Here is a 27380-nt window from a genome sequence, read left to right as displayed (position 1 = left end):
GTCCTGGGCAGACAGAGCCTGCTCAGGACTTTAAGCACCCCTCATCTGAAATCTTGGGAGAGCTGCTGCTGCTGCCAGTCAGTGCAGGCAACAGGACTCAGCATAAGGCAGACTTCCTAGGCTCCAGCCTCCGACGTGGCTGCCCTGTCCTTCACGGGAGACTTTTAAGCAGCGGTTGGGTCATGTATGATCTAGCTGTGATCTCTGCATCAGAGGGGGTTGGGCTAGATGACCCCTCCGTGTCCCATGCAGCTGATTCCATGATCTCCCTTTGCTGTTTTCCCCCTGCGTTGAGAAACCCCCACCAGCAGTGCAGGATTTCCTGCAAATCGCATCCACCCACACCCCTCCCTTTCCCACCAAGATTTGGGAGGAGGAAGTGACTATCCCCAGGAACCTCTCTAGGGCTGCGAGCAATTGCTTTTAACCTTTGGGGGGTGTGCATTTCCTTTGCAAAAAAATAAATAAAGGCGGGGTGGGGGGAAAGCCACTGAGAAAGGGGCGGCCGGATGCCTAGAGAGGCAGCTGGGGGGGGGGAGGAGGAGGAGGAGAGGAGCAGCTGAGCTTTGCAAGATTCAATTCCTCTCCTCTCTCTGCGCTTTGCATGTGGGAAAGAAAGAAAAGATTTTCCCACGGGTTGCATCCCTGGATGAGGTGAGTGACAGCTGCTCTCCCCCAATCCCACTTCCCCGCAACTTGGGCTCGAGGGGCGTCCCGGGGCCAGGGAGGGGGGGTGCAAAGGGGGGGGGAGGGATTTGGATGCAAAGATCTGAACGGTGAATGGCAAGCGAGGTCAAAAGCATATAAAAATATTCAAAGCATTTATACAGATACTCAAAGCATGTCTTTTCGATAGTCTCCAATATGACTGGGCTCAAAACCACTCTGCGTGAGGACACCAGTTTAAGAAGACCAAGCCGGCTTCATCCTTTAATCTGTTTTCGTCTCTTTTTAGGCCTGGCTATAAATCTCAATTTGTATGTGAGCGTGCTCTTTCCCTTATACAAAACAATGTGAGCCCAAGGCAAAGATTAAGCAGATTTACCTAACTTTTCTTCCCCCTCATTTCCCTTATTGATATGTTTTGTTACCTTCCCCCCCCCCAATAGCTGTCAACGTTTCCCTTTTTTTAAGGGAAATTCCCTTATTCCGAATAGGATTCCTCACAAGAAGAGGGAAAAGTTGTCAGCTATGCCCCCACACCTTGAGAGTTATGGGTACAACTTCTGCAAGATGCGAGTTTTATATGGCGTTAGTTTTGCTGATAGAATTCTGCCTATCGCTCTCGATCCTGTGCTCAGAAGCCCCTGCAGTCTTCTCCACTGAATCACGCCCCCCAACCTGCTATTCTGCCTTCCCTTATTTCTGCTTTAAAAAGCCAAATACTTCACAACACCAAGCGCTCTGAGCTCTTCAGAACTGAATTGTCTGCCTCTTTCATTTTCCAGCAAACACTTTACTGGTGTCTGCAGGTGTTAACAATAACAACAATCGTATACCACCCTTTATCCAAAGATTTCAAGGCATAAAACACAACACCCCCCCAATATATATATATATAATAAGAACAGAACAGGCCCATTAACAGAGTGTTAATGAGCCGAAAGCCTGGTTGTAGAGAAAAGTTTTGCCTGGCGCCTAAATATGTATAGTGAAGGCACCAGCTGAAGCTCCCCGAGGAGAGCATTCCACAAATGGGGGGCCACTGCAGAAAAGGCCCTGTTCTCGTGTTGCCACTCTTTGGACCTCTGGAGGAGGAGGAGCACATGAAGAAGGGCTTCAGAAGGTTATATTAGTGTCCAGGCCAGTTCACAGGGAGAGAGGCGGTCCTCGAGGCATTGTACTCCTGAGCCATTTAAGGCTTTATAAGTCAAAACTTGCACTTGGAATTGTGTCCAGAAACTAATTGGTAGCCAGTGCAGTCGGACCAGGATCGGTGTAAGGCTATACTCAAACCGTCTTGCTCTGGTGAGCAACCTGGCTGCTGGATTTTGCACCAGCTGAAGTTTCCGAACCGTCTTCAAAGGAATCCCTACGTATAACGCATTGCAGTAATCTAACCTTTAGGTTACCAGAGCATAGACAACAGTAGTTAGGCTATCCCTGTCCAGATAGAGGCGTAGCTGGGCCACCAGCCGAAGATGATGGAAGGCACTCCGGGCCACTGAGGCCACCTGAGCCTCGAGCAACAGCATAATAATAATAATAATAATAATAATAATAATAATAATTTATTTATACCCTGCCCATCTGGCTGGGTTACCCCCAGCCACTCTGGGTGGCTTCAACAGAATATTAAAATACAATAACCTATTAAACATTAAAAGCTTCCCTAAACAGGGCTGCCTTCAGATGTCTTCTAAAAGTCTGGTAGTTGTTTTTCTCTTTGACATCTGGTGGGAGGGCGTTCCACAGGGCAGGTACCACTACTGAGAAGGCCCTCTGTCTGGTTGCCTGTAACTTCGCTTCTTGCAGTGAGGGAACCGCCAGAAGGCCCTCGGCACTGGACCTCAGTGTCTGGGCAGAACGATGGTTGTGGAGACGCTCCTTCAGGTATACTGGACTGAGGCAGTTTAGGATCCAGGAGGACCCCCAAGCTACCCGCTCCTTCAGAGGGAGGGTAACCCCATCAAGAGCAGGTCACCTCCCACCCATCCGGTTCAAGTAACCACCCACTAACAATGCCTCAATCTTTTCTGGATTGAAGTTTGATTTGTTGGCTCTCTTCCTGTCCATTACCAAGGCAAGACCTCAGTGTCATCAGCATACTGCTGACAGTGTACTCCAAACCTCCGGATGACCCCTCTCAGTGGTTTCACGTAGAGGTTAAATAGCACAGAGGATAGGTGTTGAATTTTACAACTTTGTTGATTCATTCCTGTATTACCTTTATGCATTTGTCAAATACGGTTCCGATGTTTTAATTGTGTGCTAAGCTGGGGGCGTTTGGGCAAATGACAATGTAGAACTATCTAAAACGAACAAACAAATGTTCTTGTTCTTCAAGTCTTTTTGGAAGCTCAGCTACTGCAGAGAACAAAGATGGAAGAGCAAGGGTTAGCTGGACCTCAGGCAGGAAGAGGACCCCATTTAACCCAAGCTGGGAGCAGCGGGGACTTCTGGGAAAGGGCACAACAGAAGACCCTCGATGAGGACAATGCCAACCCGGATGCTCAGCGCCAGCGCTTCAGGGAGTTTGGCTACCAGGAGGCTGAGGGGCCCCGAGAGGTTTGCAGCCAACTCTACAGTCTTTGCCGCCAGTGGCTGAAGCCGGAAAGGCTCACCAAGGCCCAGATGCTGGACCTGGTGGTTCTGGAGCAGTTCCTGGCTGTCCTCCCCCCGGAGATGGAGAGCTGGGTCAGGGAGTGCGGAGCGGAGACCAGTTCCCAGGCGGTGGCCCTGGCAGAAGGCTTCCTCCTGAGCCAGGCGGAGGAGAAGAAGCAGGAAGAGGAGAAACAGGTGAGAGCTGTTTAATCCTTGCGGGGCCAAAAGGTGGGGTTAGGCTTGAGGATTTCTCTCCCTCCCCCCGATGGCAGCAAGAAGAAGGGAGTTTATGTCAGGAAATTCAAGCCAATCAGAGGATCTGGCCACTCTCCAGGCACCCGGCTTGATCTCCTTGTTGACCTCCCCGTCTGCGTCTCCCGGCAGGATACAGGCTAGGTCACTATCGGCGATCCTCCTCAAGCGTGAGAAGAACACACCACTCTTCCTTGCCTCCCCCAGGGAGGGGAAAGAGATAGACAGAAATGTATTTACATGTCTTTATTTCTGTCTTTGCAGCAGTACAGAGAAACGCGCCTGCACTCATCAGACTCCAACAGGAGAGAGACAAACTCCACCCCTGTACTTCCAGTACAGGTCAAATGACACTCTGAGCTAACATCCGGTGCTCAGCACAGTGAATAGACTGCCCCTTTGTTCCCACGGTACAGTCCCCAACAATCACATCCTGTTTTGCATTCCAGCCAGCTGCAGCTCGTAGTCGCATTGCTCCTTTTCCGTAACAGTTTATTCAGTCATCATGGTGAGAGACAAAGAAATCCAGTCATTCCTCAATAATGGCGTTGCTTATTGGCAAAACCTATTGGTGTTTCGCAACTTTCTGACTAGTTGCAGGGCCTTAGCCAGACCTAGCAGAGTAAACGCAGAGTTCACGAAAGCAATTGGCAACTTGGCTGCAGACAGGATGGACGAAGCAGGAACCAGGAACCAGGAACTTGTAGTTAGGTGTTTATTCTATACAGTGGACTATTTACAAGAACAGAACACGGATCTTTAGCTAGCTCTCTCATGCACAACTCACAACTCTCAACCTCCAACTCCTACTCTCAAACACGTACTAGCACACATTCTAGTTAGTAGGCCATTAATCATTATTCCCGGGAGAGAGCTTGACCAATCATGGAGATGTCTCCATGCCTCTGTATCACCAGGCAGACTTATTCACATTGCCTTGGCTGTCTGCCAAACCCTAATTGACTGTGTGAGTAGCTGCACGTACTCAGATTCCCAACATTGCTCACACTGAGCTCCACCCCCTTCCCTTTCTAGCAACAGCATCTGTTTCTACGGTGTCTTCAGTGGTCAGCTTCTCTGTGCCCTTTGTTCTTGCGCTCTTAATGAACGCCGAGTTCTAGGGGACGGGGGATCAGCTATGTTGTCCAATGACAACGTGTCAGCTGGCTCTGCCTCCCCTCCCACTTCTCCTATCACCTCCCAACTCGTTTGTTTGTCTGTCTCTGTGCTGTGATCTTCCTCGAAGCCCTGCTGTAATTCAATGCTGCCATCTTCTTCTCTGGAGGCTACAGGAGAAGGTTTGGGTGATCTCCACCATGCCTCTTCAGTCCATTCCTTGACAGGTGGATGGCATGATCCATAAGATTCTGAAATCCACACCTTTTGCCCTCCCTTTCCCTGCCTCCTTCCTCTTCTAATGCCTCGCAACTAATGGTCGCAACTAAGGCCAGGGCCTTTTCAGCACTGTCCCTGACTTGGTGGAACGCTCTGTCACAAGAGTCTAGGGGCCTGCAGAACTTGACATCTTTCCACAGTGCCTGCAAGACAGAGCTGTTCTGCCTGGCCTTTGGTTTGGACTCAGTCTGACCCTTATGTGTCCCTCCCCTTATGGTTTTGATGGGGCTGCATTTTAAATTGCATTTTAACCTGCATTTTAAATTGGTTTCTTCTTCTTCTTCCTATTATGATTTTACTGTAATTTTACTGTTGTTAGCCGCCCTGAGCCCGGCTGTGGCCAGGGAGGGCAGGGTATGAATAAAATTTATTATTATATTATTATTATTATTTATTATTTCAGGTGGAGGGGTGGAGAGAAGTGGCCAGAGGTCCTCTCGAGGCAGAGGAGGACACCCTGGGCCCCATGCAGAGGCCACAGTTCAGGTGGATTGTGCTGGAGGGTGACGGAGGAGCTGCCTCGCCAGGTGAGGGTCCACAGGTGATCTTGAACCTCTCAGATGTGCCAATTGCTCTCCCTGTTCCCCTGGAGCTGGGGGGGGGGCTTAGCTGTCAACTTTCAGATTTGAAAATAAGGGAGCCTCGAAAATAAGGGATCAGCAGCCTCACCTGTCCCAGTGTTCCCCAACCTTGGGCCTCCAGCTGTTTTTGGACTACAACTCCCATCATCCCTCGCTAGCAAAACCAGTGGTCAAGGATGATGGGAATTGTAGTCCAAAAACAGCTGGAGGCCCAAGGTTGGGGAACACTGGTCTACGGGATATCTAACAATCCGGGATAGCAGCGGGAAGCAGCGGGAAACGGCGCTGGAATAAGGGAATTTCCCGCGAAAAAAGGGAAGGTTGGCAGCTACGGGCGGGGCAGAAACATTTGACTCCATCTCCTCCCATGGTTTATGAAGACGTGCTCATCTACAAAAGCTTTGCTTCCACTCAAGGAGATGGACTGGAGCTTAAAACAACAACAACTTATTTAGCTCCAATCCATCGCTTTGAAAGGAAGCAAAGCTGTGATGTGAGGAGGGAGGGATGTTTTTCTCACCAGGTGCTGAACTGTCAAAGGTGTCTGGATGAGAATGTGTGTCTTCCATGGTTTGGTTTCTTGTAGAGCAGATCCTCCTGGGGGCAGCCCCTGGGGGATGGTTGGATGACGCCTTGTCCGCCTCCTTCCAGCAACTCCAGCAGCCAAGCTGCTGCCCAAAGTCTTGCTCTGCTTTCGTTTGGACCACATCAGTCTTCTCATCTAGGCAGCCACAGACCACCACACACACTGCCCAGGCTTGCGTCTTGCAGAGGTCACTTCATTGTCTCTCAAACCTGTCTAATCTTCAGAAGAAGGCTAGCAATGGCCATTAGGGGCCTTTGCTACTAAGGTCCAGCACCTCGAATGGGCAGCTAACAGGGTTAATAATAATAATAATAATAATAATAATAATAATAATAATAATTTATTTATATCCTGCCCTCCCCAGCCGAAGCCGGGCTCAGAGCGGCTAACAACAGTAAAAACAGCACAATTTACATAAAATTGCAGTCAATTAATTAAAATACATTCTTTCTTTTTTTAAAATATTTTTTATTAGGAATTTCAACATAACAATTCATCAAAAACACTATCATTTTTTCTCCCCATTTTTCCCTCCCCGAGAAAGATTAATTTAATAAATTAAAATACATTCTAAAATCAATTCAGAATCAAATTAATGGCAGCCATTGGGCTAGAGTTCGATGAGGATTACAAAAGGAAGGGGTCAGACTGTGCCTTGGCCAAAGACCTGGTGGAACAGTTCTGTCTTACAGGCCCTGAGGAAAGATGTCAAGTCCCGCAGGGCCCTAGTCTCTTGTGACAGAGCGTTCCACCAGATTGGGGCCATTGCCAAAAGAGCCCTGGCTCTGGTTGAGGCCAGCCTAACCTCCCTGTGACCCGGGACCTCCAATATGTTTTTGTTTGAAGACCGTAAGGTCCTCCGTGGGACATACCAGGAGAGGTGGTCTCATAGGTACGAGAGTCCTAGGCCGTATAGGGCTTTAAAGGTTAAAACCAGCACCTTAAACCTGACCCCATTCTCCACCGGGAGCCAGTGCAGCTGGTATAGCACTGGGTGAATGAGATCCTGCTGTGAGGACCCTGTAAGGAGTCTTACCACGGCATTCTGCACCCACTGGAGTTTCTGGGTCAGTCTCAAGGGCAGCCCCATCATTTTTGTGTCCCTCCCAGGCGGCAAAATGACCCTGGAGCGTCCTTCCGGCCCTTTTCCTCTTTGGGATGGAGCTGACGCGGTTCTTACCAAGCCCCCGGATCAGGTAAGAGGAGAACGGTTCGAGAGATTGGAGGCAGGGGCAGGCTGGATGTCTCTGGGTTCCCCTTTCGATCCACACCTGCCCAATAGGAAGCCTTTGCTTGCAAATGCTGTTACCTGTGTGTGTGGCAGGGGGCAAATAGGTTATTCTTTCTTCTTTCAGAGCCCAGTGACCTTTGAGGAGGTGGCTGTGTTTTTCACGGAGGAGGAGTGGGCACTGTTGGATCTGGGCCAGAGAGCTCTGCACAAGGAAGTCATGGAGGAGAATTGTGGGAACCTGAGCTTTCTGGGTAAGGATCACTCTTAGCTGTCTTCTGGTATTTGAGGCAAACCTATGTAGGGTAATAGTGGGGGAGGGTCCACCCCCCCCACTCTTTGGCACTACACCAAAAACCCCTTTACCACCTGTGAAGCCATGAGCTGGGGTTTTTTAATGTGTGTTTCGCTAACTCCCTTTATTTCTGCGGCCACCACAGATAACATTTTTTGGAATTCTCCAGCCCTAGCATAGCCAACCATAGCGGAAGGTTTGGAGATGGGGTGGTGGACCCTCATTCTTTGGAGGTTTTTAAACAGCGGTTGGGTGGCCGCCTCTCAGGGGCTTTTTAGTTGCAAATAAGGTGTTTTGCAACATGACGCTTGGGGCCCCTCTACAGGGTATAGCTTCAGTCTTCGTTTATTTGTTTGTTTATTACAGTGCATGCTTGGGTTGCGAACATGATCCATGTGGGAGGCACTTCCACAACCCGCAGCATTCACAACCTGCAGCGCCGCGTCTGCGCATGCGTGGGTCGCGATTTGGTGCTGCTGCGCATGCGCGAAGTGCAATTTAGCGCATGCATGATGCCAAAACCCAGAAGTGACTCATTCCGGTACTTCCGGGTTTTGACGCTTCCATAACCTGAAAAAACACAACCTGAAGCGTCTGTAACCCGAGGTATGACTGTACAATGACAAGAATGGCTACTATACGTCTGCTCCCACGGTACTGAACTAGTCCTGCTTGACATCCAACTCAAACTAAACACAAACTTGCAGGGTGTCAGGCATGGAGAGTACTCTTCTTCCAGTGTGAGCCAGTGTGGTGTAGTGGTTAAGAGTGGTAGACTCGTAATCTGGGGAACCGGGTTCGATTCCCCGCTCCTCCACATGCAGCTGCTGGGTGACCTTGGGCCAGTCACACTTCTCTGAAGTCTCTCAGCCTCACTCACATCACAGACTGTTTGTTGTGGGGGAGGAAGGGAAAGGAGAATGTTAGCCGCTTTGAGACTCCTTCGCGTAGTGATAAAGCGGGATATCAAAGCCAAACTCCTCTTCTTCTTCGGTAACTTCACAGATAAGAATTAATGAGCAGTTCATAGACTTATAGTCCTTTTATTACAGCATCATGCTGCAAGCACAAAACACACATCTCTCCGCAAGGCTAGTCTGACTCCTCCCTTGCACTTCCCCAGCAACATCCTGAGCGCCAACGGGAAGTTCCTCCCCCTCTCTGCCTTCTCTGATATGATCAGACCTCCTAGATTTTGGGGAGGGGGGTCCCCCCACACTCTCCAATGACGTATCTGCTAGCTGATCCTGCTCGTCTCTCATTATCTCATAGCTAGGCAACTCCTGGGGAATGTGTTCTGCATCTGTATCTCTCTCTGCTTCTGAAAACGCTGGATGCAAGGAGGGAGCCAATCTCCCCCCCTCCTCTTCTGAGAGGAACTGATCTGCCTGTGAACGCATTCCCCAGTCCTCATCTCCAGACCTTTCCCCGACAAGGGGTTGGACTAGATGACCCTGTTAGGATTCTTGCTCTGTGTTTGCAGTCATGGGATTGTTTTCTATCACATGACGGTGTATGTTTTCATTCCACAGGGTGGGAAGTGACAGAAACAAGATGTTTTGATGTTAATATGTTCCGTGATGTAGGACTATTGTACTATGGTCTTTTTCTCTTTGCTGTCTGATGAGAAAGAGGAAGGAGCTAAGTCAGAATGCTCCAAGTGTATTATATGTAAATAAAGTAGATTAGCTTCTGCTTTCCAGATAGAAATTCCCAGGTTTGGTCTCCAGCATCTCCAGGTAGTCTGGGTGGGTCTGCTGCCTGAAACCCTGGAGAACTGTTGGCTGTGGACCAATGAACTCACTCAGTATAAGACACCTTCCTATTTTCAGGATCTGTGCATTGAATGCATCCTTCCTTCCGCAATTCTAACAGTGTCCTTTTGAAAAGGGCTCAGAATCCCTACTGAGACCTTCTATCCCTATACAGAAAGATCTGAAGGGGGGCTGGTGCCTGTAAGTGGGTTTGGGGGGGTGGGCCTTGCATGCATATAAAAGAGAAGCAGCTAATTGGGCTTGTCCCTGATGAGGTTGTTGGTTTCTGCCTTGCCATCCTAACAGGATTTCCTTTTCCTTTTGTTTCCCAAGCAGAAGGTGGTCAGTCCAGCGAGAATTACGTGCAGTCATCTGCGGAGTACGGAATGTGGAAAGAGACATTTGGAAACCAAAGGGGACCCAAAATCATCAGTCCGGATAAGCAACATTGTCAAAATAATATAAGTATCCAGACCGGGGAGAAACCGTACACATGTGTTGAGTGTGGAAAGAGCTTCAGCAATGGAGGAGACCTTGCTACACATGAAATAATCCACAAGGGGGAGAAACCGTATAAATGCGTAGCTTGCGGAAAGACCTTCTGCACCAGTGGGAATTTTAGTAATGAAAGAATACATTCAGGGTGGAAGCCATATGTATGTGCCGAGTGCGGAAAGAGCCTTGGCGATAGCAGATCACTTGCTAAACCTCTAGGAACTCACACGAAAGAGAAACCAGATAAATGTGCGATGTGTGGAAAGTGCTTCAGGTGTACTGGGAAGTCCCTGAAAGAAAGGAAGAAAGCTGAGAAAAAACTGGCCATCATGGCCAGGAGCAGGAGGGCTAGAACAGCCCACACACTGAAGGTCAAGCTGGAGGTGGTGGAACGTGCAGAGCGCGGGGAGCGAAACAAAGACATTTCTTTAGCCATGGGCTTGTCAAAGTCTACAGTCCGTACCATATTCAACAACCGCGAGAGGATAAAAGCAAGCGCCGAAAATCTGCAGAGCGAAAAGTTAACCAAGGTGACAACCGGGCGAGCAGAAATTTACGAAACTCTGGAGAGGCTGCTGGTTCAGTGGATTGACTGCCACGGCGATCGGGGCGCCCCATTGTCCTTCCTCCTCATTCAGGAGAAAGCGCTGTCCTTGTTTGAGGACCTGAAGAGGAAGAAGGCGGAGAAGGGGGATGCGAGTGCTGTAGGCATGGGGTTCAAGGCGAGCAAGGGGTGGTTTGACAGATTCAAGAGGAGGGCGTACCTTCACAACGTTAAACTAAGGGGAGAGGTAGCTACTGCCGACACTACGGTCGCATCAACCTACCCCACACATTTCCAGGAAATCATTGAGGAAGGCGGGTACCACCCGAAGCAGATCTTCAACATGGATGAAACGGGGCTGTTTTGGAAGCGCATGCCGTCTCGGACGTGCATCTCCATCCAGGAGACAAAGGTGCCGGGGCCCAAGGTTTCAAAGGACCGCCTGACGCTGCTGCTGGGGGGTAATCTAGAGGGTGATGTGAAGCTAAAACCCCTGCTTGTGTACCACTCAGAGAACCCCAGGGCGCTGAAGGGGATCCCCAAATCAACTCTGCCCATTTTGTGGCGTTCCAACAAAAAGGCATGGGTCACCCGCGAAGTTTTCAGCGACTATATCAGGAGCTACTTTTCTCCTTTTGCGGCTGACTATTGCCGGGAGAGCAACCTGGACAACAAAGTGCTTCTCCTGCTGGACAATGCCCCTGGCCACCCTGTCAGCAGCCACGATTATTCCGACAATGTCCGTGTTATGTTTCTGCCTGCCAACACGACTTCGTCATTGCAGCCTATGGACCAAGGAGTGACCGACAAATTCAAGGCTTACTATCTCCAGCTTGTCATGAAACACATGGTCACGAAGAGTGCCGAAGGCAACAGCAGAAGCCTCGTTGACATTTGGAAAGAATTCAACATAAGGAAGGCTGTGGATTTCATTGCTACAGCTTGGTCGATGGTTACGAAAGAGACTCTAAATGCTGCCTGGAAAAGCTTATGCCCCAAGTATGTTCGTGGTCACAGAGCGCTGGCGAAGGACTTGCCCGCTGCACATAAGACTATTGTGGACCTGGCAGCACAGGCTGGCTTTGAGGGTGTGGATGAGGAGGACGTGCGAGAGGTGCTTGCGAGTCGCATGGAACGCCTTACAAATGAGGAGCTGATTCAGTTTGATGAGCAGTGCTTTGGTGGGAAGAGGGAAAAGGGTGAGGGCAAGGAAAAGGAACAGAAAGTAATTGGCATGAAAACGCTAACTCAGATGTTGGCGCTGCAAGGTGGCTTACTGTCCGTGACGGGGGAATATGACAACAACTTCGAATGTGCTCTAAACACAGAATTGATGCTCGACGAATTAATGGAGCCCTATACGTTTCTCCATGACAAAAACCAGAGGGAGGCAAAGCAGCCCACAGGCCACGATCCTTTTCACAGGGTACCAAAAGACAGCGCTTCTGATCTCGAAGCCTTGCCTTCCACATCTGGTTATGTTCCTCCCGAAAAGGCAGTTGCCATCAAGGAAGAGATCATGGTCATCGAGGTGAACGCGGAAGAAATGGAAACTGAACCTGCAGACAGAACTGATTCGCAATCTTCCATTTCCTTGAGTTTGTCTTGCCCTGCACCATCGCCTTGAATACAATCATCTTGCTAAGGATTGGGATAAGGAGAACCTTACGGGACTTCAAATCATTGTCTGAAGAAAATGTTTCAGTTAGCACAAACCATGAGTTGTATTCAACTAGCTTTTGCTCTAAGAATACTCATGGACACTAATGACCATAACTTTCTTAGGTCCATTAATTTTAATGGGTCTACTCTGAGTAAAAGTTAGCTGAATATAACCCCATTTATCTACATTGGAGGAAAACAGGCAGGGCCAAAAGGGGTGCTTTAAAAAAAGGGTTTGTTTTTTTTAAATTAGCTTCCCATATAATTTTTCCAAAATATCCAACTAAATACAAAAGACAACTGCACATTTTTTTCAATGCTGATAAATATATTGTATGTCGTTTCCTATTGTTTGCTGTAGGTTTGCTGTAACCTGATAAAACATACTTAAAAACCCCAAGTTGAGGAAAATGAGGGTAGGAATAAGGTAGAAGAAAAGAGAAGAGAGAAAAAGGACCAAACCTTTTGCTAAGCAAAACAATAACCTAAGAGGGTTTTTATGACAACCAGACATTTCTGTTCACCTGTGGCATTAAATCACATAGATTTTTTGTCATTAGCATATTACATGAAGCCCCACCACACCGAAAAGAAGTCCTGTGGCTGTGCTTTACCTTGAACTAGTCTTAAATTTGATGTAAATCCCCCCATTGCAATATTCTATGCATTCTTGTACCACATTTATATATTCAAGTTGTCGAGTTCCTTCCAGTGCTGTACAAAAGTTCATCTAAACTGCAAATACTAAGAAGGCGATAAATTGTTTGGACGTTAAATCTTTATTTGTACCTTGAAACGATGTTAAAAAAGAACGTTCCGGTGCAAAGTTTCTATGTATTGCTAATAGTTCTGTGTGAATCAGGGACCAGAATGTTTGAATGTGTGGTCACTTCCACCATAGATGAAAGTAGGTCCCTTTAGTATCACAACCATGGCAACACATAGGGCTTATTACTGCTGATGTAATAATGTGCTAATTGGGCTATATATGTCCCATACCATCTATGATGCCACATTTCGTGTGAGAGTTTTCTAATATTTGCCAACAGAGATATACTTGCCAACCACAACCCTTTTCTGGTGGATTCGTCAGTATTTGTTATTAAATCATATTCCCACACTGATTTTAAGCTGGGCAAATCACCTAGCTGGGCTTTTTATCGGTCATAGAATTCTGAAACTCTTCCTTTACCTCTTTTCCCTTGCCCAGGCAGGCCAGTAGAGCAGCCCCCTCCTCCCTCCTCCCTCCTCCCACCTCTGCCCTCACCAGCCCACCTCTCTATCCACTCACTTGCCTTTTCTCTTGTGACGCCACAGGCAGGCAGCAGCCAAAGGCAACCTTCGCAGCCTCCTCAGGCCCCACAACAATCTGTGGTGGGTGCAATGCAATAGTAGCTCATGCACCCCAGAGTCAGGCCCAGCTGAAACACCGGAGGCCAACCAGGTGAAGGGCTTGTGGTGCTTTCAACCCAGGGACATCTCCTGCCTCTCACACATCTGTAGTTGCTGCCAAGTACCCCTGCCCAGCCCACCGGGGGGGGGGGATAGTTTATGTGGATTGTGTGGCTGGGGGATTTTGCCCATTTTGGAAGGGTATTACCTGTGTCTCATTTGTAGTGTGTGTGACTGCATACACATTTTAAATGTCTTTCTCTACCTCCCTAAATCCTGGCAGTTTGTTAAAGGTTCTGGGAATTCATTCTTTGTGTTTCGAATGTAAATATGTGTTGTATGTGAGCACCACCAGTGTATCTTATGCTGCCCGCAACAGTTTCTGTCATTCCTAAATATATGCCTCCAGTCCCAAAACTCTGGACCCCCATGAATCGGGGTGCTGAATGCTGCAGTCACAGCCAACCTGTTTCTCTCCATGATTCCTTCTGGGCTCTGGATTCTTCTGTGACCCAGGGGGGTTCACAACATAACATTACAATATAAAAACCACAGAACACGTAGTAGAAATAACAACCACAGCAAACCAGCAACCCCCTCTCCAACAACACATTTAAAAGGGCATCAGATGTCAATCAGCCAAAGACCTTGAAGAGGAATGTTTTTTGTCTGGTGCCTAAAGGTGTATAATGAAAGCGCCAGGCGAACTTCCCTGGGGAGAGCATTCCACAGATGGGGAGCCACTGCAGAGAAGGCCCGTTCTTGTGTTGTCACCCTCCAGAGCTCTCGTGGAGGAGACACACGAAGAAGGGCCTCAGAGGATGATCTCCAGGTCCAGGTAGGTTCATATGGAGAGAGGCGGTCCCTGAGCAGTTCAGCTTCTTCAGTTGCCAGTTGTGGCTGGGATCTCTCCTGGCTGCACCTATATTCCCTTTCCTCTAAGGAACTCAGGGTGACCTATATGGTTCCCCTCCTCCCACTTGATCCTCACAACAAGAACATCCCTGTGAGGTATGTTAGGCTGAGGCACAGTGTCTGGCCCTTAAATCCCCAGTATGGAGATTTAAGTCCTCTTCTCCCAAGCCCTAGTGCAACACGTTAACCACTGCACAAAACAAAGTTTGGATTAATACACTTTTTAAGACCTCAAATTTTCTACAAAGTCAGGCCATTGGCTCATCAAGCCTAGCATTGTCTTTCCTGAATGGCAGCAGCCATCCAGGATTTCAGACTAGGCTCTCTCCCAGATGCTAGGGACTGAGCCTGGGACCTTCCACATGCAAAAGTAGGTACTGTGCTTTGACCCTTCCACACTGGGCAAAATGGCTACTTTGGCACTACCTTCCCAACTTCCCCAAGAAATGTGCCTTTGGTGTACCAGGCAGGTGTACCATTCACCACGTGACATGCCTCTGCCTTCCTCTACCACCCAGCATGCTTCCTAGCCAACTCAAGGGCAGGTGGTCCAGCGTGTGAAGGAAAGAGAAGAATCCCTTTCCCATCTCGCCCTCCCTCCAAGGTCCTACTCTGACTCCATTGTGGCTGGTAGGGCAGAAGGCAGGGAGCCCAACAGTAGATGGCGCCACAGCAGATAACTGGAACCAGAGCCAGGAACAGACAGAACCAACCGATTCAGCTTTTGTTCTTGCCTTCCTCCCTTGCTGAAATCTGCAAGGGCAACACGGAGACTAAGGAGGAGGTGGGAGCTGATAGTGAGGACCATCACGTGGGCTGTTTGTAAGAAAGGAGGCAGGAAACAGGGTGGAGGCAGACAGGTTGGTTGGGCAGTGCCCCCCTTGCCCATATGGACCACCCTCCACTGGCTGTTTGGACTGACCCAGGTGCACTGCTTTTCTAATGCTCTTGTTACCAAAGTTTGGGCAAAACACTCTCTCACACACAACCCATGCCAAATTTGGAGCCACATCTGTAATCCCTCACAAACATATTTTCCTCCAGTGCTGCACCTGCCACAATGATTTCAGGAAGTTGTGGAGATGAGCTTCCCTCCTAATTATAATTACATCAAAATCATAGAGATTTATTCTTGCCAAAGCTCGAGAGAGATTTCTGGAGATCGCCTAGACATTGGAATTAAAGGCCATTGGGAGGTTATCTGTTGCGTTCTTCCAGGGGGAGTTGGTGCACAACGTATCTCCTGTGTGAGACACAAACTGAGGAGACACAGAGCAGGTGAAAGGGAGGGATGTGTCTGCTTGAAGCTGAATGCCCCTGTAGGGGTGAAGCCGCTGTGGGTTTGGCCTTGCAAGAGTTCTCACCATCTTCTGATTAGCTGGCTCTGGAGGAGAGACAGGTGCAGGAGGCAGAGCCAGAATGGTACCCTTACTGGTTCTGCTGGTTCTGCTATTGATACCCCACGGAGTGTGTGGGAACCTGAAGGCAAAATGCCCCTTGAATCTGACCATAGAAGAAGAAGCTTGGAGTTACTACCGGCCTGGAGATTTCCTCATTAGCGGGATCATATCTCCACAATATCCTTTTAAGCAAAACTTATACGACTTTTCTCGGCTCCCAGTAACCAGCTTTGACCGGTAAGTCATTATATGCTGATGGAAGTTATGCGTCTCCAATTTACAGCAGAAATTGTCCCTGGATCAAGGCTGAAGACCACCCAAATGTTGCTGAGCTATCATCCTGGGCCATTGGCCATGCTGGTTGGGGGCTTATGGGAGACCAGCAACAATTGCAGTGGGGGCACAGGTTCCCAAAATGCCTGTCCTATTTTCTAGTTCCCTTTGTCAGCCCTGGGAAGATGTTCTAGCTGCTATGATGCAGTGTTGCCTGTTGAAGGATGTAAGTAAATCGGTTCAGCAAAATTATGCACTGAAGCGAGGGTGTCACCCAAGTCATGCAATTTCCTAAAGGCAAACAGATGTCAGAACTTCTCTCTCTCTCTCTCTCTCTCTCTCTCTCTCTCTCTCTCGTTTCTTCCTGGCCCAGCAACTCATGCAAAAATCCCTCCTAGGTTTCCATCCTGCCTCCTGAGGCCTCCTGAGACCTTTTGCTTTTGTGTCGTGTATTTTTCAGCGATGAGCCCTTGTAACAGTGACATTTTAAACCTGCTCTGGGAGACATTTTTGGCAGAAGTGCCAAAATGAATAATAATTTATTTTTAAAAAATCAAGCCAGGAAGTCATAGGACCTCCTCATTACCAGTGTCAAATCTCCAAAATTTGAGAAGTAACTATTCAGTTTTTTGAACAACAACCAACCACAAAACAACTACTTCAACCCACTAAGCTTCGTTCATAAGTAAAGTTGTATTGATGGTTTTGGTGCTTCCTCAACTGCACTCTAGATTAAGGTCACCAGATTTTTTTCACTGAATCTGGTACACTTTTCAACTTCAATGGATTTTGTATGGGGACTGATTTGTAAATCCGGGGACTGTCCCCGGGAAATGGGGATGTCTGGTAACCTTACCCTAGATGCTCCTAATTACCAGTGATATCCTCAGTATTTTCGTCCCCTGGCCTGCTGCGATCATCCGAGACGGCATGCGCTTCCAAAACTCTCTCCTTACAGGCCTTTTGAAGAACCATTGGGGACTTCATGAACCCTGAAGTAACTCCTAATCTAGGTAGGATCACATGCAAGGGGATAACTGGGGGATTCCTGAGTTATTTCCACCAAAGTAAAAGCCCCCTTGCTTACGGAGTGGCTGCCACTAAGGTAGCTCTTTCTTGTCCCTCTATTTCATGAATCCTTAAAAAATGTATGTCTTAGAATCATAGAATCATAGAGTTGGAAGAGACCACAAGGGCCATCGAGTCCAACCCCCTGCCAAGCAGGAAACACCATCAGAGCACTCCTGACATATGGTTGTCAAGCCTCTGCTTAAAGACCTCCAAAGTAGGAGACTCCACCACACTCCTTGGCAGCAAATTCCACTGTCGAACAGCTCTTACTGTCAGGAAGTTCTTCCTAATGTTTAGGTGGAATCTTCTTTCTTGTAAGTCACTTCTGTTTTTTGAAAACTGTGTGTTTCTTTCCCTTCTGTGATGGCGTGTTCATTTCCTTATTTTTATTGTTAAGTGGCAAATGGGTTTTTCATATTGCAAGAAGGATATGACTTTTCTCAGTCCTCACAGCAATCAAAACAACTGTATAGTCGCTGAATGAACTGTATAGCGGATGAACAGTTGTTTCACATTTTTAAAAAAGTATTTATTTATTGCAGTTTCTCAGGTAGGCTGTACTGGCACATCTTGTCCTTCTTGTTCACCATCCAGGAGATCAACAGGGACCCCAGGCTCTTACCCAACATCACCCTGGGCTACAACCTCTATGAGAGCTTATTCAATGCAATGATAACGTCCGATGCCATGCTAAACCTGCTTTCGGGTGGGGAAAGCAACATCCCAAACTATACCTGTGGAAAAGGGAATGATAACCTGCTGGCTGTTCTTGAAGGGGCCAATTCTGTGATTTCCAAACACATTTCAATCATGTCAAGCATCTACAAAGTACCACAGGTGTGAAGGGGAAGGGGCAGCAGGGAGGGACAGAATAGAAATTCATAGGCATGAAATTCCACTTTCTCTCCAGGGAAATCAAGGCAGGGCATCCAAAACTAAGTTAAAACGCTGCAGATTGGATCCAGGGCTCCCAAACCCAGTCTCTGCCCACCTGGTATCCCACCCCTTGATGTTTCAGACCAATACTAATCATTTCAGGTTAATAAATGTCTGGTTCTTGTCCTGAGACCAAAGCAAAGCACGAATCTCTTCCTTTCCTCACTAGATCAGTTACGGCTTCAATGCTCAGGCTATGGATGACAAATCCCAGTTCCCTTTTGTCTACCGGTTGCTCCCCAAAGAGGATCTCCAGTACCGGGGGATTGTCAAGCTGCTCCTGCATTTTGGATGGACGTGGATTGGCCTCATTGCGCCAGACAACGAGAATGGAGAGAGGTTCATGAATGCCCTGACATCTCTGATGATCCAGAGTGGAATCTGTGTTGCCTTCACAAAACGACTAACAGAAGGCACTCTCTATGAAGGGTTCATATCCGGGGTACCCGTTGCCATATGGAGACAAGTCAGTGCGTTTGTTTACTATGAAAACACTCGCATGGGATGGGTGACAATCATCACACTACAAAGAAGGATTTGGGAACATGTTGGAGCAAGGGTCTGGATCACAACAGGTTTTCAGGACATCAATGTGGTATTGCAAGGCAAAGGTTTTCAGTACATCCATGGTTCTTTCTCCTTTATAATTAAGACCCCCAAAAGGACCACACACGACTACTATGGGCCATATTCCTATCTTCTTTATCAGTTTTGGGATGAATCAGATCGTTGCTCGTATTCAAAGCACTCCTTGTCTGTGAAAGGTCAGATAAGATGCACAGAGAAGGAGCAGCAGCAGCAGCAGCAGCTGGAGCCTCTGCCCAGGGAGGAGCTGGAGAGATCCCTCTCCCAAGACAGCTACAGCACTTGCTTCCATGTCCAGGCCGTGGCGCATGCTTTACATGCTGCACGTTCATCGAGTTCAAAATGGATGCTGTTGGGGGATGGGGGAGACAGGTTGGGACATCAAAGGCTGCAGCCATGGCAGGTATTTCCTTTCCCTCTTTGCAAACTGCAATGCACTTTCCAAACCATAGAATCTAACTTAGTAGTGTCTCCAGCATTGGCACTTGTGGTGATAAATGAAGGGCACTAACTTTATTACTAGGACTTGCGGATCAGAAGGTCGGCGGTTCGAATCCCTGCGATGCGGTGAGCTCCCGTTGCTCGGTCCCTGCTCCTGCCAACCTAGCAGTTCAAAAGCACCTCAAAGTGCAAGTAGATAAACAGGTACTGCTGAGGCGGGAAGGTAAACGGCGTTTCCGTGAGCTGCTCTGGTTTGCCAGAAGCGGCTTAGTCATGCTGGCCACATGACCTGGAAGCTGTATGTTGGCTCCCTTGGCCAGTAAAGCGAGATGAGCACCGCAAACCCAGAGTCGGCCACGACTGGACATTTTCCGACATTCGGGAGTGAGGGGAGGGAAATGTCCATTTGTAAGGCAAATGCAATTGGTGATCCCTGGACAGTTAAGTCCAGTCAAAGGCGACTACGGGGTTGCAGTGCTCATCTCACTTTCAGGCCGAGGGAGCCAGCATTTGACCACAGACAGCTTTCCAGGTCATGTGGCCAGCAGGACTAAACTGCTTCTGGTGCAACAGGACACTGTGGTGGAAACCAGAGCGCACGGAAATGCCATTTACCTTCCCGCCGCAGTGGTACCTATTTATCTACTTGCATTGGCATGCTTTTGAACTGCTAGGTTGGCAGGAGCTGAGACAGAGCAACGGGAGCTCGTCCTGTCGCGGGGATTCAAACGCCGACCTTCCAATTGGCAAGCCCAAGAGGCTCAGTGGTTTAGACCACAGCGCCACCCATGTCCCATAGAACATAGATGCAGCAGGCACAGAGGCCTCCTGGTGACACAAGTCTGTCCCACAATGTTGAAATGTACTCATTTTATATTGAGTTATTTCTGTTTAAATGCTTATATACTGCTCTTTGTCAAAAGACGGGAAGGTGGTTGGTTTCAGAAAAAAATGCAAAACAACTGAGGGTAAAATAAAACATAATACAAGAAGGCCGTCTAAGACAGAGAGCTTTTCATCATGCGGGGAAAAGTTGTTGAAGCAAACATGTTTTTCCAGGAAGATATTGTTAAATTATTGGAAATGCTTCTAAATCAATGTCTATATGACCATGGAGTGTAAGGAGTGTAAGGAGGTGGAAATTTCAATTTCGTCCTTTGATTGTTGCAATCACTGCTGCTTCTGTTTGGCTAAATGTGTGTTGCTCTTAAATTGTTTTCTAAAAATTGCGTAACATAGCTGTTGAGGCCACCTTCGCCATTCTTCTTCTCAAGAGCACTAAAACCAAGATACTCATTATGGCATATACACTAGCTGAGTTTCACACTTGCCGAACTTCATGGGAGCAGGGCTGAGAGGTCTAATATGCTTTGTATATCCTGGTAATTTCTTTCTCATTCCAGCTTCACCCTTTCTTGAGAGCAATCCGGTTTTCTAATACCTCAGTGGGTGAACTGTATTTGAACGAGAATGGGGAGCTGCCCAGCAGTTATGATATTGTGAACTGGGTGATGTTTCCCAACATGTCTCGCGCCAGAGTGAAAGTTGGGAGTGTAGAGAGAGAGACATCCGCTGACATAAAGTTCAAGATTAACCCCAAAGCTATTACCTGGCCCCAACAGTTTAAAAAGGTAGGGGGTACTTTATTTGATGCGGCACCTGTTAAGATGTAGCAATTTGTTGAAGACTGCAAATGGGACTTGATTGCAAACTTTTAAACACTTACCAGGGAGCAAGACTTACAGAATAGTGTGCCACATGGGAGCAGCATCAAAGGGGTCTCCCGTTTCTATGGAATGCAGATATAGAGAATTGATAAGAATAATGATCTGTTGTGACCTTGACGGAAGCATACAATAGATGAGCCTTCTTGTGTTTTGGCTCAGTTTCCTCTTTTTTATTTTTTCCCCTCCCCCCTTTTTCTTTTCTTTTCTCCTCCTCCTCCTTTCCCTTTTCCTTTTTCCTTTTTCTTTCAAATAGTGGCTTATCTTCTATGCCATGTGCTTTGATATTTTTTGTAGCTTTTTTCAGCTTTTTTCATCATCATCATTGTTAAGGATTTTTCTTTTGTAATTTTGGTTGTTTATATTTACCTGTATGTGTGGTAAAGCAAAATGAAAGTATTAAATTTTTTAAAACAAAAACAAAGGGGTCTCCCGTTCATACAGTGAGCTTTGTATCCATGAAAGGGACATGGATTAACCACATTCCATTTGGGAATGTGGAAATTCGGAGTTGACAGCAACAGCACCTCAGAAGGTTCCCTCACCAGCCTGACTCAGCTCTGATACCTTGACCACCCTGCTATTCAGGGTGCTGGACTGCTCCTTCAGCAACTGAGTAGGCAGTGCCACTGCTGTTGAAAAGGAACAGTGTTTGGTTTCCATTCTCACTGGCTGTCCACCATGTTAAATTACCCATCATGTAACCCCCCGCCCTACAGAACTATGAAATGTTAGCCCTGTTGGGAAAAAGCACCAAGGCAAAAGCCAGCTCCAGATGGCTGGAATGCAAAACAGGATGTTATGTTTTGCAGAAGTACTGTTGGAGAAAAGGTGGAGCCTATTCTCTGTACTGAGCACCGGATGTTAGCTCAGAGTGTCATGTGACCTGTGCTGGAAGTACAGGGGTGGAGTTTGAGTCTCTTCTGATAGAGTCTGAAGGGAACAGACGCATTTCTATGTACTGTTGAGTGACAGGAATAAAACATGTAAAAGGACTCCTGTCTGTCTCATTTCCCCTCCCTGGGGACAATGCAGGGAGGGAGAGAAGAAGAGAGAAGAAGAGGGTGTGTTCTATCTCACGTCTAATGAGAAGAATCGCCGGGTTTGTTTACCTAGCCTGCCGGGGTCGCAGACGGAAGGTAAACACAGTATCTCGCTCAAATGCCTCGGGGGAGGCCAGGTACCTCTGACTGTGAGCGAAGATACTAACAAGCCCACCATCTAAATACACGATAAGAATCAATCCACAAAAGTGCATCCCATTGAGATAGTTGTTTAATAATAATAGTGTCAGAGCTGCTACCAGATCCCAGCTCACATAGGACCACGCTAGCCAGCGTCCACTTTATAAGAGTCTTTATTGAGTTACAGGATTCATTTCCGAACTGCAGCGTGCAGCTCTACGTCTTCTACGCTAGACCGACGAAGACCCGTCTGAGTCTCCGCCTCTTGCACACCAACTTAATACCCTAGCCTTGCTCCACCTCCTACGCCTCTCTTTCCGTCTCTGGGTCCCTCTGCCCCCCTGGGTCTCCTCCCTCCTCGACTCTTCCGAGGCTGAAGACCCCCCCGGAGCCTTCTGCCTCCTTGCGGCGGGCTTTGGGACCTGGCTCACTCTCCGGGCTGCTTACTGCGCCAGCTTCCGCTGCATTTGAACTTGGCGCGCGCGCCCAACCCTCTACCTTCCTCTTGACCGTTTCCTCGCTCCCTGATGAGGGCGTGACCACTCCTGACTCATGCCCTCCCTCCTGCTGACAGCCTCCGGAACCCGATGCCTGTTCCCCTTTCTCCCCGCTGCTCTCAGCTGGGCACGTTGGTCCCGACCTCCAGCTGCTGCTCTCTGATTCCCCTCTGGCCCCTTCTTCCTGGGGTGTCCCCCTGTGTTCCCCCCTTGCTCTGACCACTGGGGCTCCTTTCTGGGAATCCTCTGACTCACTGGAAAGGCTCGGGGATCTCGGGTCGTCATCATCACTCATCCTTCCTTCCTCTTCCTCCCCCTCGCTCTCTGTTTCCTCCCTTTCCTGCGTCTCTGCTCCTGAACCCCTGACAAATAGTAATAATAATAATAATAATAATAATAATAATAATAATAATAATAATATCTTTATTGTCATTGCCTCCTTCGGGGACAACGAAATTACTTGACTGCTCCATAAAAACACTAATTAAACAATACAGTATAATACAGCAAGGGAGATTAGATGACTTTCAAAGTCCGGGCTTCCCATTCAGGGCCGAGATCGCTCTGGAGAAGAAACTGTTCTTAAGACGGCTTGTTCTTGTCTTCATTGTCCTGTATCTCCGTCCCGACGGCAAGAGCTCAAAGAGACAGTGACCAGGATGCGATGGATCTTTTACTATGTCCAGTGCCTTCCTATGGCACCTTGTGGCATAAATCTGCTCTAAGGTGGAGAGTGGGCAGCCAACAATGCTCTCTGCTGCCTTAACAACCCTGCACAACCCCATCCTGTCCTGGGTAGTACAGCTTCCGTACCACACACATAAGCCATAAGTGAGCACGCTCTCAATGGCACAGTGATAGAAGGCAAGCAGCAGTTTCTGCGGAAGATGGTTTTTCCTTTATTACCCAAGTTTTGTTTTGCAGTTGCTCTTATTCCTGGATTTGGATTTTGTGCCTTTTGTCCTGTACCTTGAGGACAGTAAGAGCTCCTCCACACTTCTGCTTGACCTGGGCTTGCTAGGCACAGGTCTGAGAGGAGTTGTTGTTTTTCCATTTCGAAACCCATTCTTTACTGCTGAATCGTAACAAACGCCAGTTGGGTTTTCTGAGGATTGATTTCGCTCTGATTCTCAGTGGTAAACAGCACCTTTTTCTAAAGGAAAGTGGTGGGGCAATCAAAAATATTCTCAGACTCATGCCTAGAAGGAATATTACAAGCAGACGAAAACACAGGAGAAGTGGAAGTGTAGATGAGCCCTAAGACATATGAAATGAAATGAAGTTTATTACGGTCCCAGACCAGATTCACATACCGTCCTAAGCAAACATAAAACACAATAGAATTAAGTTTGAATTTGCAATCGAATATAACAATAAACAATGTGACTATGACAGCCATTAGAAATGTGGTTTAGGTCTTAGTCTCTAAAATAGTATCTAGGGTTTGCATCTGAGGCATCAGTCTTTGTAGTAGCATAGCTTGTTCCCTGAGTTTTATGGCAGCCGCGGAAAACTTGGCCACCCTTAACATGTTCTCTGGATCCTTATCCTCTATCAGGGATTTTAAGCATTGAGGTTCAGACCCACTTGGAATTTTCTGCATAACAGGGGTGATAAAGACCGAGCGTCCTCATAAAAAGGACATCGTAGCAAGACATGAGAGATGGTTTTCTCCTCTATCAGACTCGCTCCCCATATGGTATACCCACATATCTGCCCTGCAATAAGGCAGCACGTTGAATCTAGCAAGACCCTAAGACATAGAAAAGAGGAATAATAAATGTAGAAACAAGCAAACAAACACACCAAAATAGTATGCATCAAAAGAAAATTGCCTTGGGGTTCAGTGGAGCTCAGTTGAGGAATGCGTTACTTCCAGGTTTCGCCACTCATGCATGCGCAGACGCTCAAAATGACACCACGTGCATGTGCGGAAGCAGCAAATCGCAGACGCAGGTTGTGTTCAGTTCAGGATGCGAACATGGCTCCAGAACAGATCCTGTTCGCATTCAGAGGTACCACTGTACAGTATACTGCTAACACTTGTCTTACGAATTAGGCTGTGCCTCACTCCAGATGTACTGAAAGCTGTCGCCCTGGATATGCCAAGGCAGTTGAAGAAGGAAAACCAGTTTGCTGCTATGCTTGTTCCCCATGTGCAGAAGGGAGAATCTCTACTCGAAAAGGTGGGTGACTCCTTATCAAGGTCAGAGGGCAGAGATTCATTCAGAGACAGACTCTGGGAGGGACTGAGAGGTATTTCATCATCACCACCATTAATTTATTATACAGTGGTACCTTGGGTTACATACGCTTCAGGTTACATACGCTTCAGGGTACAGACTCCACTAACCCAGAAATAGTACCTCGGGTTAAGAACTTTGCTTCAGGATAAGAACATAAATTGTGCTCCAGCATCGCGGCAACAGCGGGAGGCCCCATTAACTAAAGTGGTGCTTCAGGTTAAGAACAGTTTCAGGTTAAGAACGGACCTCCAAAAAGAATTAAGTTCTTAACCCGAGCTACCACTGTATGTCTCCCATTTAACTGGGTTGCCCCAGCCGCACTGAGTCTCTGAATAGGGTTCTTGCTTTGCCCTTGTTTTTAAAATCACCTCCCACAAAATGAAATACTATACCTGTCAAAGCCCAAGGTTAAGAGATGTGTCCCTAGTATGCAGAGAAAGATGTACAATGAAGACGCCAGATGCACCTCTGGACAGTTTCAATTTTCTCTTCCTCAGATGCAAGCCACTGCACCAAATGTCTGGAAGAGGAACATCCAAACAAGGACCATGATCAATGCGTTCCCAAGATGATCACCTTCCTGGCCTATGGAGGGTATTTGGGGATCATCCTGGCTACCTTTACCCTACTCTTATCCTCAGCCACAGGCTTTATTTTGGGAATATTCATGAAATACAGTGAAACTCCCCTAGTCAAAGCCAACAACAGGAACCTTTCTTACATCCTCCTCATCTCCATCCTCCTCTCCATTTTGTCCTCCTTCCTCTTCATTGGTAAGCCAAGGAAAACAACCTGTCTTCTCCAACAAATGGTCTTCAGCATTGTCTTCTCATCTGCCGTCTCTTCAGTGTTGGCAAAAACCATTACTGTGGTTCTGGCTTTCTTGGCCACCAAGCCAGGGAACAGGCTGAGGAAATGGCTGGGGAAGAGTCTGGCCAACTCCATTGTCATTTCCTGTTCCACTGTCCAAGTTGTCATCTGCATCACCTGGCTGGGGATCTCTCCACCGTTCCCAGACTCGGACATGAGCTCCCAGCCTGGAGAGATCATCCTGAAGTGCACCGAAGGGTCTGTGGCCATGTTTTACATTGCTCTCGGCTACATGGGCTTCCTGGCTGCCATCTGCTTCACAGTGGCTTTCCTAGCCAGGAATCTGCCTGGGGCCTTCAATGAAGCCAAGCTGATCACTTTCAGCATGCTGGTCTTCTGCAGTGTTTGGGTGTCCTTTGTGCCCACCTACCTGAGCACCAAGGGGAAGTATATGGTAGCCGTGCAGGTCTTCTCTATCTTGGCTTCCAGTGCTGGGCTTCTGGGCTGTATCTTCATACCCAAGTGCTACATTATTATGCTAAGACCTGATCTGAACAAGAAGGAGCACCTGACAGCAAAAGACTAAACTAAATATATATAGAGAGAGTGTCTCTGTGTGAAATCATTTGTCCTTTCATTTGTCTGTAAACAAGGTATTGTCAGTCCTTTTCAGCAGGTGATGTTGAGTTTTCATGCCATGCTCTGATTATTATAGAAAGGACAAGCCATGGACAACCACAAAAAAATTGCTGGCATATTGATAATTTTATATTACAAAATGAAAATGTTACACAGGACCTGGCATCTATATTAAGAGAATATTAATAATTCTGTAGAGCTGATAAACATACTTTATGGGAGACTTCAACGGCAATAATGAGAGGTCAAATAATTCAAAAGCTTCATATTTTTTTTTTTGGGGGGGGGACACCAAGGGAGAAAGCACTGAATGATGAGGTTGAAACTGAAAAACTAGAATTTGTTAAAAACCTAAAACTACCTGCTCTTTAAAAATTATAGAAAATCAGAGCTACTTAGAAAGTAATCTCTTAAGAAAGATAGAAAAAGCTAAGGTTGTAAGACAGTGTTTATTTGAAAAAGGGAACAAAGCTGGCAAATTGTTAGCACATTTTTACACAAACACACACTTACCGTATTTTTCGCACCATAGGGCGCACCGGACCATAGGGCGCACCCAGTTTTTAGGGGGGGAATTCAAGAAAAAAATCTTTTCCCCCCCGCAGCCCCAAAGAGCAGCGTACAGGCTGCACACAACCTCTCCCTACCGGAGGGGTTGCGTGCAGCTATGGATCAAGCCAAGGCAGCGAGCGGGATGGATCCCGCTCGCTGTTTTGGCTTCCCCTTTAGCTCCGTGCAGCCTCTCCCTCCCGGGAGAGGCTGCGTGGGGCTAAAGAATCCATAGCCCCGTGCAGCCTCTCCTTGGCAGAGGGGCTGCGCGCAGCTATGGAGGAAGACAAGGCAGCGAGCGGGATGGATTCTGCTCGCTGTTTTGGCTTCCCCTTTAGCCCTGTGCAGCCTCTCCTTGGCGGAGGGGCCACACAGGGCTTTCCTGGCTTTACTGGGAGGTGGGGGGATTCCCTCACCTCTCCCAAAAGCCCGCAGAAGCCGTGCAACCCCTTTAAAGGGATTGCGGCTTCTCCTGGCTTTTGTGAGAGGTGAGGGAATTCCCCCACTTCCCGCAAAACCGGCAGAAGCTGCGCGCACTTTAAAAGGGCTGCACGGCTTCTCCTGGCTTTCCTGGGATGCGGGGGGATTCCCCCACCTCCCGCAAAACCGGCAGAAGCCGCGCACACTTTAAAAGGGCTGCACGGCTTCTCCTGGCTTTCCTG

The 27380-nt window shown here is 47.8% G+C and overlaps 3 protein-coding genes across 5 annotated transcripts in view; 2 read left to right on the top strand and 1 right to left on the bottom strand.

Moving 5' to 3' along the window:
- Window positions 1–27380, bottom strand: part of LOC309525778 (uncharacterized protein) — a 242351-nt gene that overhangs the window by 38955 nt on the left and 176016 nt on the right. The gene's annotated exons all lie outside the window — the stretch shown is intronic.
- On the top strand, window positions 532–13196 carry LOC309525750 (jerky protein homolog-like). 3 transcript variants are annotated; one of them, XM_082211231.1, is made up of 6 exons: window positions 532–654; window positions 3008–3459; window positions 5315–5438; window positions 7189–7274; window positions 7434–7560; window positions 9692–13196. In XM_082211231.1, the coding sequence occupies exons 2-6, from the start codon at window positions 3043–3045 to the stop codon at window positions 12019–12021; spliced, it is 3084 nt and encodes a 1027-aa protein (XP_082067357.1). In that variant the 5' UTR covers window positions 532–654; window positions 3008–3042; the 3' UTR covers window positions 12022–13196. The 3 variants fall into 3 exon arrangements, with proteins under 3 accessions (XP_082067357.1, XP_082067356.1, XP_082067358.1); XM_082211230.1 differs by having other exon boundaries at window positions 9689–13196; XM_082211232.1 differs by lacking the exon at window positions 3008–3459 and having other exon boundaries at window positions 538–654; window positions 9689–13196.
- LOC309527588 (vomeronasal type-2 receptor 26-like) lies at window positions 15783–26265 on the top strand (the record flags this gene model as incomplete). The annotated part of the gene is made up of 6 exons (XM_082214411.1): window positions 15783–16000; window positions 17650–17944; window positions 18213–19031; window positions 20473–20700; window positions 24534–24660; window positions 25218–26265. The coding sequence occupies 6 exons, from the start codon at window positions 15783–15785 to the stop codon at window positions 26114–26116; spliced, it is 2586 nt and encodes an 861-aa protein (XP_082070537.1). The 3' UTR covers window positions 26117–26265.

The sequence above is a fragment of the Podarcis vaucheri genome (genome assembly GCF_965113315.1).
Source record: "Podarcis vaucheri genome assembly, chromosome: 2".
Taxonomy (NCBI): domain Eukaryota; kingdom Metazoa; phylum Chordata; class Lepidosauria; order Squamata; family Lacertidae; genus Podarcis; species Podarcis vaucheri.
The sequence above is the reverse complement of the archived record's forward strand: the minus strand, read 5'-3'. Positions and strand labels throughout refer to the sequence as shown.

Bases quoted from the DNA above. Each gene is read 5' to 3' on its own strand.
- LOC309525750 (XM_082211230.1), top strand. From the start codon at position 3,043: ATGGAAGAGCAAGGGTTAGCTGGACCTCAGGCAGGAAGAGGACCCCAT. The intron at 3,460-5,314 runs GTGAGAGCTGTT...TTATTATTTCAG, and splicing joins AGCAGGAAGAGGAGAAACAG to GTGGAGGGGTGGAGAGAAGT. The intron at 7,561-9,688 runs GTAAGGATCACT...TTGTTTCCCAAG, and splicing joins TGGGAACCTGAGCTTTCTGG to CAGAAGGTGGTCAGTCCAGC.